Source organism: Bombus impatiens, unplaced genomic scaffold (genome assembly GCF_000188095.3).
Source record: "Bombus impatiens unplaced genomic scaffold, BIMP_2.2 scf_0264, whole genome shotgun sequence".
Classification (NCBI taxonomy): domain Eukaryota; kingdom Metazoa; phylum Arthropoda; class Insecta; order Hymenoptera; family Apidae; genus Bombus; species Bombus impatiens.
Window position 1 is genome coordinate 651,496 of NT_176683.1, and position 15,590 is coordinate 667,085.

General features: G+C 45.0%; 1 protein-coding gene across 4 annotated transcripts in view; it reads right to left on the reverse strand.

The window, feature by feature from the left end:
* Positions 1 to 6: 6 nt before the first annotated feature.
* The window catches only part of LOC100744970 (solute carrier organic anion transporter family member 74D), an 83,619-nt gene continuing 68,035 nt past the window's right edge, over positions 7 to 15,590 (reverse strand). For all 4 annotated transcript variants that reach the window (XM_024367011.2, XM_003488822.2, XM_012384612.3 and 1 more), the window contains 11 exons: positions 9,630 to 10,103; positions 8,810 to 9,180; positions 8,117 to 8,337; positions 7,709 to 7,849; positions 7,371 to 7,493; positions 3,102 to 3,266; positions 2,602 to 2,797; positions 2,178 to 2,328; positions 917 to 1,157; positions 613 to 741; positions 7 to 375 (listed from right to left, as the gene is read on the reverse strand). In XM_024367011.2, the coding sequence (XP_024222779.1) occupies positions 206 to 375; positions 613 to 741; positions 917 to 1,157; positions 2,178 to 2,328; positions 2,602 to 2,797; positions 3,102 to 3,266; positions 7,371 to 7,493; positions 7,709 to 7,849; positions 8,117 to 8,337; positions 8,810 to 9,180; positions 9,630 to 9,947 (2,226 nt within the window). In that variant the 5' untranslated portion in view covers positions 9,948 to 10,103 and the 3' untranslated portion in view covers positions 7 to 205. The remainder of the gene's footprint in view (positions 376 to 612; positions 742 to 916; positions 1,158 to 2,177; positions 2,329 to 2,601; positions 2,798 to 3,101; positions 3,267 to 7,370; positions 7,494 to 7,708; positions 7,850 to 8,116; positions 8,338 to 8,809; positions 9,181 to 9,629; positions 10,104 to 15,590) is intronic.

Sequence of the window (15,590 nt, forward strand, 5' to 3'; positions counted from 1 at the left end):
AAAAAAAAAAAAAAAAAAATAGAAAACGGCCGGCGAATGTGACACACGAAGATCGATACAGATCGCCCCGGTCTTAAACCTCCGACGTGCTACTGGCACCGAGTTCTCGTCAGTTAGGAACGGCTCGTCACGCTTTGTCCCGGTTTACGACGCTAGATTCAGGCCTGTGCTTGATGAGATACCATCGAAGTCGGCCGGGACTCTTTCACAAATAGTCGTTGTCCACCGCTTGCGCGTCCTGCGACTTCAGGGTGGCCATTTCTTCAACAGTGCCCTCCTCCACGTCCTGCTCTTCCACGAAGCTAATGCTCCCTGCCTTGTACCACACCACTATGTCCACCACGAACGCAAGAATCAGGATTCCGCCTGTGGTACCTAGCAAGGATTCACGCAGAGATTTATTAATTAAAGAATAGATCGCCTATTATGAAACGTATCGCGAAGAGGTTAAATTTCTAAGTTCAGAGACGGTTCAATTCTTTGGGTTAAGTGAAGTTAAGAGAAATTTAACCTCGATATATAATAGCAACAGCGAGCAGTAGCCAGGAAGGTCGAGGTGAAGATATTTCCGACTCCTCCTCGCCGCAGATTTCTGCCTAACCGCGTACGTACCATGATAGAACATTCTAAAGACATTCGAGTCGTAAAGCCAGCAGGCACCTCGCTCGCCGCAAGCGTATTCCCATACGAGACAAGCAGAGTCCACCACAGCACCATAAACGATTGGACACGGGACGTTACCTGGAACCAACCGACCAACGGATCATACGTTTGATAAATTCATTTCTGAGATCATCCAAACTCGAGACTTCCTTTGGATTTCCAAATCGATCCAAGGAAATAATAATTAAGATCAAGATCTCGTTTAATTCATCGTTGAGAAAAACAAGCGTTGGAATTGAAGGTTTATAATTACCAAAGAGGCCGATGGCGAATTGTATAAGCCCCAAAGCCATCGCCTTGTCCCGTGGATCCACGCACCGTAAGATCAACAGCATGGAGCCCACCTCGCTGGTCGAGTGGATGAAAACGAACACCGAGAACAGGATCATATAAACCCAAAAGTTACTGCACTCGAGCTCGCAGTAACCGATCGTCGCGGTGTTGGTCGTTTCCGGTGCCGTTAGATTCGTCCCGATGCACTGGCAGTTGTAAAACTGAAAAGCCAAGGAACCGGCCTCGTTAAGATATGCCGAGTACGCTGATGCAGATGTTTTCATACCGGTTGCAACTTTGTTCCGTTTTCTATATGTTCAAAGTCAATGTATGCTAATGCCAATAAACTAGTTCGATCAACTTTTACTTAACAGTTAACTTAACTTTACTTAACAGTTCTACTACTGAACTATGTTCTATATCGTGCTATTCCAAAACTTCTACTTCGAACTGACGAATAATTTTTTATGAAACAAAAGGGAAACGATAAAACGATGATTTCGACGACCATTTTTATATTTGATTTTTACAGTCTCTCGTGTTTTTCCTTCCTACAATGTCGCGATGATTATCACATTCGATACTTTAAATGCAACTCCATCCGATTGCAACCTCAAGATTATCTTACATTTCTCTGCGACAATTAATTAGAGAAACGATCTCAGACTTTTTAATTTTGCGTCAAATCGCGTGAAATCCAAATAACTGGAAATGAAATGCTCGCGACTAGGCAATTGCGAAAGTAATGACTTGCGCAGTTGCGCAATCAATGAAGCATTGTATCGTCCGGGCGAATAACGCGATTTCGTCCGTAAACGGTAGAACAACGAAACGTTTCTAGCCTAGTTGCATGCTACTGTCACCGATAATTACGGCCGCGCGGCTGTTTCCCGATGCAACGAGCTATATATCAATATTCTGCCGCGATGACGTCACTGACTCTATACAATCAGGAGAATGCAATGAAATTGCGGAATAGCGAAGGTGTTATTCGATTCGAATCGCGAGGACGTATCGGCGTAATGAGACGACGAGGTCTGCTTTGCATCGTGTTTTACGTATTACCCGATTAATTGGCATCAATCGTATAATCGTACGTGTCAGAGACTTTTTACTTAACTACCTATTCGATATAATTATTTAACGCTATCCGCTTGACGCGTGGATGATTTTTCTCGTAATTCCTTCGTAATGAATCTTTATCATCGTTTATCGTGATGGTAAATTGTCGTGATACTCACCGAAGCTACCTTGCCATCGACGACTGTGTAATTGGAACAACCCGCGTGACACGCGGAAAAATAAGTTTTCCCATCAGCGCTGCAAATCGGACTGAATTTGTTCCGAACGCAGTCGCAGGTAGCCTCGCAGACCGGCTCGAAGCTGGACAATCTAAAAGGATTTTGTCGCTTGCTTAATGTCAATTTCTTTTTCAATAAAACCTACGTAAACGGCCATCATCAACATATGTAAAATCATCTGCACCAGAGCTTATCTCTTTATTTCACTTTAAACTTCCCGCGGTCGGAACTATAAACATTTCATACAGAGTAATTTATGCAAACGACCGAATGAGAAGTAAGTGCAATTAGCCTAAGTGCAAGATGAAAACGTTGAAATGGAGCGGACGGTTAGTTGAGTGCAGAGAGGAAAACCAAATCTTACCCGTTGGAATGCGAGACGAGACCAGCGAAATCGTCCATCGGGCAACCGATGAACATCAGCACGCCCATGCCGATCGCGTAAACTATCGCTGTGAAGGCGATCCAGGCTGCGACGAACCTGGCGTTAGGCTTTGCCCTCAGGATAAACACTCCGCTAATTATAATACCCAGACCCATTACTAAAATACCACCGACACCTGCGAAAAAATAAGACAGCTTAGGATCAAGACCAGGCCTCTGTTACGATGAGTAAACGATTTTCGTTTACTCCAGTCGACTGTTTCATTCGATTCGAATAAAACGTTCCGTTTGTTTTGTTTTATTCCTTTTTTCGATCGAATCCCCTTTGAAAAAGGAGAAACAACTTTGTCCGTGTTCGTTGGAGAATGAAAGCGTAGCTTCGAAGGAGTTCAACAAAAGTACTTCCATGGAAAAAAGTTAACGAGAACAACAAGATTCGGGGCCAGAAACTCCCCTCGCGTGTCTATTCGCGAAAATTACCTGAGATCATGTTCGCATGATGAGCTGGCAAGCGAAATTGGCTCTCGAGGTACTTTGGCAGGAAGGTGTAGAGGCCGGCGATCGGTAGGATGTGCAGCACGCTGCTGGCCGTCCGGAACATAAGAATGTCGTTCTTCAACAGCCTCTTCACCGCTTTAGGGAAGTCTGCAACAGGTAGAGAGAAAAGGCGAGGTGTAGCGAGTCTACCGAGTCGTGCAGGCGACGCGAGCCGAGCACCGCGACCTGCAGCCAAACCATTTACATGAAATTTGTTCATCGTCTTTCTCGCTTCTCGGCTCTTTGTCCCAAGCCTTGCATTCGCGACTCTTCGTGTTTCTTAACAAATTACGAAAATAAATCTTACGACGACATGCAAGAAAAATGCATTCTTCGTACAGTTAACGAAGGAAAAAAGCAACTTTAAGTGAATTTACTATTTTTTTCTTTTTTTTTTTCCTAGACAGTTTCCATTTCGATCTGCCTCCTTTCCGTGCTCGACCGAAGCACGAGAGAATCGAACACGGCCACCGATATTTTCCGATATTTATAAACTCAATTACGAACCACCAGCTAATTAGACGTCGATCGAGTTTTCCTTCGTTCTATTTTCGAGGGAACCCGACGAAGCAACACGAGCGCAAGTGGGAGCACGCACGGAGGGGAAGAGAGCGACCTGCAACCGCCCGAAGCTCGAAAAACGAGAAACAGATGAGAAAAAGAAAGCGCAACGCCGATGCTTTCATCGACATGGGAAAAACGAGAAACGATCTGCAGCTACAGGCAGCGATAAAGGTTTCGCGAGACACGTAGAATCTTTTGAAAGATTCCGATAAGAGCGGCGGGCTATTTTATTCCTATCTTTTTTCTTCCACACGCTCGTCGTCCCTTGACGTATCAGCTTCAAACAGACGAGTTTCTTATTTTGTAACTGATAATCGGACATATACCGTCGATCGAACAAGACCAGTCTTCGCAAACGAGCTTGCACCTTCGTTAGAATAGCTCGCATTATCAGGTTTAACCTCGTGCATCTCGTAAATGTTATCGATGCAAATGTTACGAAGTAAACGAGAACTCGCACGGAGACCTAAAACCTTCGAATTAAAGTTCTTTCGACGGTTTCAACGACTGCTTTTTTTTTTTTTAGTCGCCGATCTGAAACGTCGATGGAAGAAGGACACAATCAACGATTGACGCAATTACGAGAAGTAAAAATTGGGTGAAAAAAGGTCCGAAGGAGAACGCTAAACAAGAAGCGACGTGGCACGATCGGATGAAACATCGATTTTCGAGCAATCGTAAAAAACGCGAATTCCTGCATGGAACGGATGGGGGAAAGGATGGGAGTGGAAAAAGAAGCGGAGAGAACGATGCACGATGAGGCGTCCGCCTTCGTGCGAGGTTTCCGTTCGAGAAACCCTAGGTGGAAACTGACATTAAGGATGCCTAGGACTGCTCTAGGCTTCCAGGAAGGCCAGGCTAGAGTCGTGGCAACCCCGCATAGAGAAGTCCTGCAGACCATGAGTAGACAAACGTGACTAACATTGCGCTCCGTGTATTATCGCGACAACCCTGCAACAGGCACATACAGGGTGGCCTATCGCAAAGAGTCACTGAAACGGCTGTACGGCTCCTCGAACACAGGAGATAAAAAGGCGAAAAGACTGATAACTTGGAAACAAAGGGATCTCTATCGCTTATGTTAACGATACGTAACTAGGAATCGACCAAGAAAATCTTTAAAGACGTCGGTTAATCATCGTTTCGAGCAAAGTTCGGAGAGATAGTATTCCCGAGGAAAATTTCGAATGAAGTCTTCAAACGGACGCTAGCGAATCGAGTAATACGCGAATCGCGTGCATGTTGTTGATTCAACGGCGACCTGTCCTCCGAGGCATCTTCTGGCATTGCACGATCTACTTCACGACAGTGCCACGTACGGAAGTTCCTGTTGGAACCGTAGCTCGTCATCGTAACTCCACGACATTCCAGCTTTTTTCCAACCAGCTTCTTGTATACTCCGTTTGCAACTTCCTCTTGGAAACTTTCCTCCTCGCATCGAACCACCGAAAATCGCTTTAGAATTCAAAGTAGCCAGTTCTATGTACGGTATCGGTGTAACCTGTTCGAAATCAAAGTTACGCATACAGTTCGGATAAAAAGCATTCGATGGGAGGTCGGTCGATACGCAAGCAGATCGTTTCTGGAAATTCCCGGCAAAAAGGAGTCGAAAGGCCCGAAACGTCTTCGGATTTCTCGTCTCTCCGGTGTGCCATGTGTACGTAGGAGTAAAGGATCGGCGGTCGTGCGTGTGTGTGAACGCGGCGGACCCGTGTGTGCGTTAATAATGATGACTGACCGACTGGTGCACTAGGTGGGGCAAGTTCACGGTCATGCGTCGTGCATAGCGCTCGGTAGGCACGCGCGCGCGTGCATTTCTGCGTGCATATACGGCCCTGTTCTCCTCAGGCCGCGTGGATCCGTTCCTCGCCGGGAAGAGAACTTATCTCAGCTGTCTCGTGCACCTTGGCCGACATAACACGCGCGACGTAACGCACCAGAAATGCGCCAAGCGACACACACACCAAGTCTTTTCACTCTCCTCTTCTCTTTTAAATCTCTGCATCTCGCGTGAACCACGACCCCGCAAGCAAATTATTCTCCTGCTAGCCGGATGCGCGCCTCAGTTTTTCGTCGAACATCGAAAACACGAGCAATTTGCTTCGCTATTGCCGTCCAAGCGGCCGAATCAACTGATCTCCGATTCTTTCGGAACTGAATTTTCATCGAGATAACGTTTCGCCACTGCGTTTCTCTTCGTGATTAATCGTTGTACGTACGTATGTAATATGGTAAGATCGGAGCGTCGAGTTTGAATATTTCTGGTTGATCGAACGAGTCGACTCGCAACGTCCGATATGCTAACGATGAAATTAAGCGCAAATAGGCTCAAAGTCGGTGGTCAGAGTTATTTTTAAATAACGTGTACGATGAAATGCAGCAGAGAAATGCACGTGCTGCACTGGAACGTACATGTCTCATTATCGATGCGATTCGTGCTGCATTTTGAGCAGTTGCCTCTTTCAGGAACAACATTCCGAAACACTGTCGGTCAAGGATAAAAAAAAGGTACGGAGAAGTTGATGGTCGCGTTGCTGGAATTTATAATTCTCCTCTGCGTTTAAACATATTATTCGTTAAAGAAATTAAACTCTTTCATTCGGCGTGATCGAACGCCTTTCTATCATTCTCGTGCCTTTCGTCGAACAGATGTTACGCGGCCTTCGATCGAAAGTTCCAACGAAGCGGACCAAGAATAAACGCACGAAGGGTCGGCCCCGCTCTGTCCCAGCGCAAAGGGTTCCTAGAAAAGGGCTCGCCCGTGTTTCAGAAAGCGTTAGCCTGCGTGCTCACGATCGAACGAGCAGACACGCCGGCTCTGAACCTAAATTCGCCACTGACCTTGACTGCCAGGTTCACGCTTCAAAGATCATCTTATTGGCCCGTCCTTTCGTTCCGATAAACGTTCACCGAATACATAATGCCCCCATTGTTTCGTCGTCTTGCCAAAACATCCGCACGTAGAAATGTTCGTATTGGACCAATGATGATCGCTTATTAACGCGTTTCGTGATTCGTGTGTCACGTGTTGATAACATAACAATCGGCTATTTGTTTCCCGAGTACGAACCTAAATACACAATTCGAAAACGTAAACAAACAATTCACGAAACCTAAATAAACAAATCAACATAGTAAACGATAACGAAATGAACGCGTATGTAAAATAGGTCTACGTGACATTTGATTATTTCAATGGGAAATTTTCTGTTGGTTCGTAGATAACCTCGTCGAACCATAAATGTCTTATTTTGTAATTTCTTATCGCTGCTCGCCAGTGAACGCATATTATGGCAGTAAAGTATCGAGTAATTTAAAATTATAGCGACAGCCATGTCTGCGCGACACAAGGGGGCCATTCGTTGCATAGTCGCGAACGGAATCAACCCAGCACGACCGGATATACACATACGCGGCTGGACTACGATTAATACGAGGTTTCGGGACGATCGACGATACTTTTATCTTTCTCGTCGAATCTTCCCCATTTCGTGGGGGCGGCTACCAAACACGGGGAGAGAACGGTCGCGGAATGGCTTACGGGAAGTCATAAAATCAAATTAAACCGTTCTGATCCGATGGTCGCAGCTTAAACATCGGCCTCTCGCTGACGAACAGTTCGCATCGCCACGATAAATCAGGGCTTACCTCGGAGACTAGGCTTTTTCGCATCCGCCCGTTTCGGCGGTGTTCTGCTCGCGGGCAGCCGCGTCGGGAATGCGAACATTCCTATACTGACCAGCATCAGCATGGCGGATATTAGCACCAAACCTGAAACACACAATTGCACGCGTTTTCTTCAATTTTCTTTTTCTTATGACGTTTCGTAAATTCTGCAAAACCTAGGCTACGATACGGGAATGGAGGAGAAGGATTCGACGATATGAAAATCAAAGGAAACGATTAATCATAAAACAAAAGCTTGGAAGATCGGTGTTTCCGAGAAGACGAGATTGTAAGGAAGTACGTAAGAAATTTCAATTTACCAAGCCACCATGCTCCCACCCATCTTGGATCCGTCGGCGTGATTTGCGGATTCGCCGACAAATCCGCGTAAATCATCGTGCACAATGAGCCTAGAATGAAGCCTAGGGCTGGTCCGAGGATCCTCACTCCGATCGTAATCGCTGTAACAAAATGCATCGACGCCGCGTTCCATGAGTATGCAAATTCTCGACAACGTTGAAACTCCGATGATAACACGACAATGGACCGAGATGATCAAAATCAAAGTTGTACGTATTCGATGATTCTGGAGGCTCGCCAAGACGAAGCTTCGTAACGAGAACAGTTTGCTTTCCGACATAACTCGAAGCACGTACTGTTTCCACTCTTTTCTTCGAAATATAATAGGATCGCGATACGACTGTATTCTTACGCGATTGTATTCTTACCGAAATAGAGTGGGCTTTCTCTGCTGGCCACATTGTCGTCGATATAAGGAATACCAAGGGTGTAGACTGCCGTCTGACCCATTCCAACGCCCAACAAGGAGACAAAAAATATAGCCAGGACCACGGTAGTTATTTTACTTTGTATCCTCTGCTCCGTCAACGAGTCACCCTTGCAGTAATTCATCGTATTCATTTGAGCCGGCGTCGTGGACGAGATCCAACTATGAGAGAGAAAAAAAACAAGAAAAAAAAAGAATTGTCAATAATACCGTACGGTTTGCAGAGCATCTAGTCTATTCGATTGTTCGAACGTTTACGGCGTGGTAACGTGGCCTGTTGATTCTTCCTTTTATTTATAAACGCGAAGAGCAAGGGGATAGACACGGGACCTAACCCATTTAAAAAAAGGTACGATCGATCACGGTTGGAATGAAGGCAGGTAAGGAGAAATGGGTCGGACAGAAATTGCATAATTTCAAGAACGCGCTTGTCGCTCCAATAATATCGACGGTTTTAAAAATAAATACTAAACATGTAAAAAAATATGTAAAAAAATACGTAGTAAACGAATAAATTTGAATCTCTTTGAGCGAATAAAATCTAGAGCAACTATTTATTAAGCGTCAAGAAATAAAGTACTAAGAAACGCGACGACAGCCGTGTAAGAGATTAAAGAGAAGGGATTCTATTCACCTATCCAGCGTAGCGTTCTCTGATCGTTCTTGCAGTTTGCAAAGATTCGCGGGAATAGGATGGGTGTTGTTTGGGTCGCCACCCTCGAAACCGCTGAAAAACATCTCGTTCTGATGGATCAGCTGTTCACCGAAGATGAAATGGGGCATCGAGCAGGTGAACGAGCTCACTGCGAACAGGATCATGCCCCAAGCGATCCACTTAGGCCGGTGACCTTGGCCCCCGTAGTACGTAAGCAGGAGAGAGGAACCGATCTGGCCGATCTCCGTCGCTGACATTATAATACCGGTGGTCTTTGACTGAATCTGGAACAGCTTCTCGATCGTCGTGATCACCGAGACGAAGTACGTGTAGTACATTCCCTGGAGGACCTGCAAATCCACGCGCAATTTCACTTTAAAGCGATAAGAATCTTTAACTCTGCCGCGGTCTTCGAATTTTTATATCGCTCGATTTTGCTCTCGTTTCGACGAACAAAAATATCTTTAACGATTTGACAAAGGCTAGCGTGAAAGTAAAACGAAGGATCGTGTATCTTGTCGAAGATCGTTTTCTGTATTCGTCCGAGCTAGAAAAATAAAAAGAAAATTGATCGACAGAAAACTATGATTAAAGTCGAAAACGATCCGAAGAACGCAGCAGGCTCGAAATGTCGCTAATCGTTTAATTCGCAAAATTTGATCTTCGCAATTTTAAAGGAAAATTCAAATTAGAAAAAACAATTTAGAACGAAGGAGTGAAAAAAATCATCGAGAATACTTGAATTCCATTGAATTGAAAATCCAACCCAGAAGCTAACCCAAACCTAACCCAAACCAACCCAGGTGATGCAGAAGGTGACCAGGAAGGCCTGCTTCGTGGCGAAATACTGAAGCCAGTGTGGCCTGCACGGGCCCCAGCCGCAAGACACGTCCGCGTCGTCGAACTCCGTGTGAAGACTGCTCGATTTCTCGTCAGACATTATCAGCTTTCCGTTTTCAGCTGCACCGATTTCGTGTAACTTTCCGTTTGGTATCGAGCCGTTGTTGTTGTGCTGCTTCCCGCAAATCAGTCCATTCCCATTCGCCATTTTCGGTGGAATTATCGTCAGCGCTTCGACGTTTCCGTTCGCCAGGATCTGAGTGTCCTCGCCTGCCATTATATCATACGGCGATCAATCGACGCTTCGTTCCTGTCCTCTTCTCTTCCGTCTTTCTGTCCCTGTCCTAGTACCGGTTCGCACCCTCTAGCCGGGATTCTTCCTCGTGGGAGGACTCTCGCGACCGTTCAAACGACTTTCATTCGAACGGTCAACCTGCAATCACAGAAAAGCATTTTTCATCAGCTTAGATCAGAATATTTGAGCGTTTTCGACGATGACGACGAATAGACCGACAACGATAGAATATCATAACGATGTGATAACGACAGAATGAAGTAACTAAATAAATAAAGTTTAGTATAAGCTGACGACGCGATCGTTCAGCACTGGCGGAATAAAACTTTCATTTGTAGAGTGTCACGGTGACTGTGTCTATGCTGGTAATTTTTAAATGTCCAGTTACGCGGTTGCATAAACGTCATCGATATTTGTTCGCGATACTCGGTGCGCTAGCACGACGATTTCTACCGATGATCGTCGCCCAGGGAAAAACATCAGCTGAGAGGTGTCCAGGAATAAATCGTCAAACTCACGGTTGTGATTTATCATTCGTTCGAAACGCTTTCAAGATACACTTCGTATTTTTGTATGTCTAACTTATGTGCGTCATGACATTATTTATAACGGCGGTCTCTCCAGTTATCCACCGCGTTTCTGCGAAATCGCGATTGGCTTTGTTCCACGGTGAATGAGATTTCGTGCCATCTCCGGCGCGGACTTTTGCTCCTCTTAAAGGTCTTAAAGGGTCTATGAAGAAAATTATGAAAAAAGGAGCTGATAATTCTCAGGAAAATTCTCCCGTAGACTTTCTACGAAACAGTGCAACAGTTCTCTGGCGATTGTTTAGAAAGTAATCGTCAGACACGCGATCCCGTATGCATAGGATTTGGTTGCAAATAAAAGGGACAAGAGTACGCGATAGAAATCCTTTCTCCGTGTGACTGACGGGTAGGAAACAGGCTAACTGGAACAGCCTGTAGCCGGTATCCTCTCACTTTCATCGGTGCCCGACTTTTCTCATTTCCCTCGCGTTCCATTGCACCGACTATCCCACCGATGCGGTTTTCGCTGACAGCGAGTAGGAGTCTGCGGACTATAACAGACATCCACCTACACAACGGGTGGTCAAAAACCACTGTTCCCCAATTTGTCCACCCTGCTCTCTTTTGATTTACGCAATTTCCTAAAGCTATCAACGACGTCGCTAAATACGAAACGATATAAAGGTAACAAAACGAAAGAGATTCGAGTAAAATATTCCTTGAAAAACTAACATTACGAAAGATGGCGAACTACGCACCGTAAAATTCTTTCATCGTTTCTAAGAATTTCTTTTTCACCTATCGTCCACTAACTCGTTAAGAATTAAACAGTGATTTGCCACGATATTGCAAATACTTCAATTTCTTCTCATAAATCTCACGAAACTGTAGAAAACTAACCGAGAAAAATAGCGGCGAAATATCGCCGCGGTGTTAAGAACAGAGTGTAATAATTATAAATTAATTAAAAACAAGTAGCCAGTGGAATGTTACTTTCACGCAACGTTTGCCTCTAATTGGTTAAGCTTGCGTTACTTTTGCGCCTCTTTGTGCCAGAATAACGTTTGTACCGAGAACGCGTAGCAATATACGTGGACGAAGAAAGGAAGAAGATTTCACCAGGGGATCGGGGAACGATTTCGTTAGCGGGCGAAATGATTCAAGAGCCGTCCGGCCAAGAAACTTCCTGTCGAATGGGCTCGCGCATGATAATAAAACGCGAGGAATGGCGCACGAGCGGATTTTATTTCAACGTTAATTGGCCGCGCACGGTAACCGACCTCCGAAACACTGTCCAAGAATACGAATGTGTTTACGGCACAACGTCGTTTCGCCGCGCCATTGACCCGTTAATGTTCAAACGTCGCACGCTGCCAATGTAGCCCCCTGTGTATTCTACACGTGTCGAGGGTACAACCTTCGGCAAATCTATCTATTCGATCAACGCTCCATTCGAAAGGAATTTCAACATTTCCGCCAACAGGAGAGCAATTTCTATAGCACGCGTGACTTTGATTGAATTCAACGCTTGTCTTTAACACGTGGTTCTTCTGTTGCCGAAGAGTAACCTTGACGTCTAATCTCATCCAGGAAGTTGTCCAACGATAAATCACGTTTCTTTTGCGAGCCAAGCGTGTTCCAAAGGAATAAAAAAAAAGTTTAATTATTGTCGTTAACGTTTGTTTTCAGATGGATTTGTTTCTGGTCACGTTAGCGTGTTCCGGGAACCGAGGCCTTCGTACAGCTCCTTGCTAGTATTGGACAGGCTATCTAATCTCCTTCTAAAATCCTCCGTCGTTAATTCTCCTGTCTTAAACTTTGAACTGTGTTATACGTTATACGAACGAAATAAACGAAACCTAGACATTCAAAAGATATTACTTCGTTATTAACGCGTTCCTCGTTCCAACTTTCAATCCTATCTTCTCTAGAACGGAACAAAATCTCGATCGAGAAACAGCGTTTTTAACGTCATTATTATTCGATCGGCCGGAATAACCGATTTATAAGCGCTAATCACGCCTGGCAGCGTCGAGTTGGTCAACCGAAATTCCGCGCGAGCAGCGCGATCCGAACACGACGGTAGACGAGGAGCGGGAACCGGTCGAAGATTAAGAAGTTCAATTAGCCGGTGGAACTTTCGCCGGTTAAGGAGGGCAATGTCGACACACATCCTCGGCTGCAATCGGAACGAAATCGAAAGGGCCCCGGGAGAAGAGTGTCTCGACTCTCTCGTGCCGCGTTCTCGATGGCGAAACTGCCGCGGCAGTTGCCTTTTTGCCAATCGTAAATCCTTTTCGGACAACACTGGCTACCCAAGTGAAAATCTTCGCGGCAATGGCCGATTGTATCCTCCTGGTGCGCGCAACGTCGATGAATCACCTACCTCGAAATCTATCGTTTTAATCATTTTCCGAACGACGCTGTTTCCCGATGGATCGACTTATGAATATTTATCATGTGCTCTGCCAGTTTTCTCATAGCCTCTGGCTGATTCTACATCTCGCGTAGAACGGTTAGAAGTTTGCTCGTCTGCATGGGAACCTTCCTTTCGCGACGTTATTTCGAACGAAACGGTTCGTTTATCGACGATAAAACGAGGATAATTTTTTAGCACGGCTATTCGGCCGCTTGTTTTGACTTTACCCGCGGGAGATTTATCACGAGGTAGGTATAACTTGTTGCCACTGGCACACAGAGAAGACACTTGAAATTTATAACCGTTGTTTGTACGATCCATGGCTAATTGGTTTTCGATGGTTCGTGAAAAGTTGATCGTTTGGGAAAAGTAAGCGGATTAGAACGAGTTCCGGGGTTCGTTACAAAATTCCAGAGGATCTGAATTCGAGAAAATTCGGTACGGTTTCTCGCGCGGTCAATTAGAAATTCCACTTGTATTGTGATTTCATTGGGGGTTTCATAGGTTCGCTAGGTGGTACCGAGCATGATGCAACGAGAAAAGAAATTTCCGCTAATAAATTGCTGTGGTATGCTGCCGTAGGCTTGCACAGGCACTCAAATATCTCGTAAAAGGTAAGAGCCCACGTGCGTGCTTCACCGAGATAAAACCTGACAGCTGCTATTCTTATTATCGGATTATCGATCTGTCGGTACCGATCGGTATACAAGTATTTTTCCGTTTTAATTGATCACGAATAGCGAATTAAACGTAACGATACTTTACTCGTTCGTGAAAATTATTCCCCATATTTAATCATTCTCGAAAGATTAATATTTTCCATAAGACACTAAATCTTGATTATTCGATACGTTCTCGGATGTATCCTCGATCGAGAAAATGTTTAATCCGCGAGACCACTTTATGTTCCACGGAAGATTACGGAGAATCCTACTTATAGGGCTGGCAATAGTCGCGACTTATTTCGATTTCGTCGGCTGGAAAGATTAGCTCGTCTGCGAAGATGCAATACGCGAACACCTGGACACCGTGGCGGTACGTACGTGTACGAAAACAGCGGCGTTCCTCGTCAAGTTCCAGCAGCGTTGCGCCGGAGAGACTTGGTCTAGGTCGCCTTTCACTGTCCTACTGACGTCTCGTGGTTAGTTGGTTAGTTGCTCTATTCTACTACGACTACAACTCAATGCCAGCGTGCACGTTGTCGTACAGAGCGACCCAAAAGAAACTGCCGACTCGGAAGGCCAAGCACGTGATTGGATGAGAGAAAAAAAAAGAAGAAGAAAAAAAAAAGAAACGAAATCTGCCATTCGAGCGTCCAGACATCAGAGAGCCAATGTTTCACGGTTGTCGAAAATATCGTCTCTTCCTGTTCCACGTGTTTCTCGTATAATTCTTTGTATCTACAACCTTTCGCCCGTGGAAGGAAATTAATAACAAGAATATCGAACGACTCGTTCGTCTTTGTATCGTGCGCGCGAAACGAAGAAAGCAATTTCTCTCGGGTGGCCCTCGAACGTCCATCAAAGCGCTTTACAGTGTGCAAAACAGTCTTCGTCGTAACGCGTTTGCGCATCGTAGTCAGAAGCGATCGACTTGCGGCGTAAAACAGCTTGCGAAGAACCATACGAAGGCCTGACAGGACGAAATCGAAGGAAGGAACGTCGATCGTGTAAAGGATCCTTCCGCGTCGAATCGTCGAGTCGGCCTTTGTCCGGACAACGCGTGTCCTGTATCCATGGCACGCTTTTTACCAACATTTCACGGTCAATTGCCCGTCAATTTTCGAAACAGCTTTTTACCATGCTCGACGCGTGTGTACAAAGCTATCCTAATCGATCGTAGGTTCTTAATCGTTTCGAGAATGTCTAGAAACGTTTCGTCATAGAAAAATGCTTAATCGCCTGGTTTTTGTGTGGAAATACTTTCGAGGCAACACCGATAGCGATCCGCGTTGACGCAATAACATTTCTAATTCCCGGGTAGAATCGGGTCGTTATATGGAGCAGAAGTTTGCAATTGGAGAAACTACTTTTTAATTATGCCGTTTAACCCACCGTGAGCAAAGAGAATTATACGAAAAACGTCGACGAAGCCATCGAATAGATTCCGATTTCTCACGCGATTCACTTTCGATCGACAGCTCGATCGCGGTGAACGCATGTCGCAAATCTTTGCAAATGCCCCCAAGAAAGTAAGTGGAAAGCAGCGAGATTTATATTCTACTTTGATGTTCCCAGCAAACTTGCTGAACCTGATCTTGAATCTGGTTTACGGTGATACGTTCACATGCACGTGGAGCGGCGTGCTAGAACGCTCAAGAATAATTCCAGCCACTTCTGCGGAACAATAAATAATAAACGCCGCTAAAAACTGGACAGGACGAGTGAGAGACGATTTTCATGTTTTGCCAGTTTCGTATACTCGCCATCGATCCCTAATTCGCACATCGATATTCTTGTCTTTCCTTCTGCTATCTGGACTATGTACACATTTCCATTAGCAGATAATTAAATACGTCCAAGAATAATTTCATTTCGCCTTCCAAGCTATCCATCGTCTTTTACCATTCCTATAACCGTAACTTTCTTAATTTATTTCTTTTTTCTTCTTTTTTTTTGAAGATACAACCGTCGGTTTTCCACGTCTCTTTATCTTTACTAAAAAAAAAAAAAAAAAAAA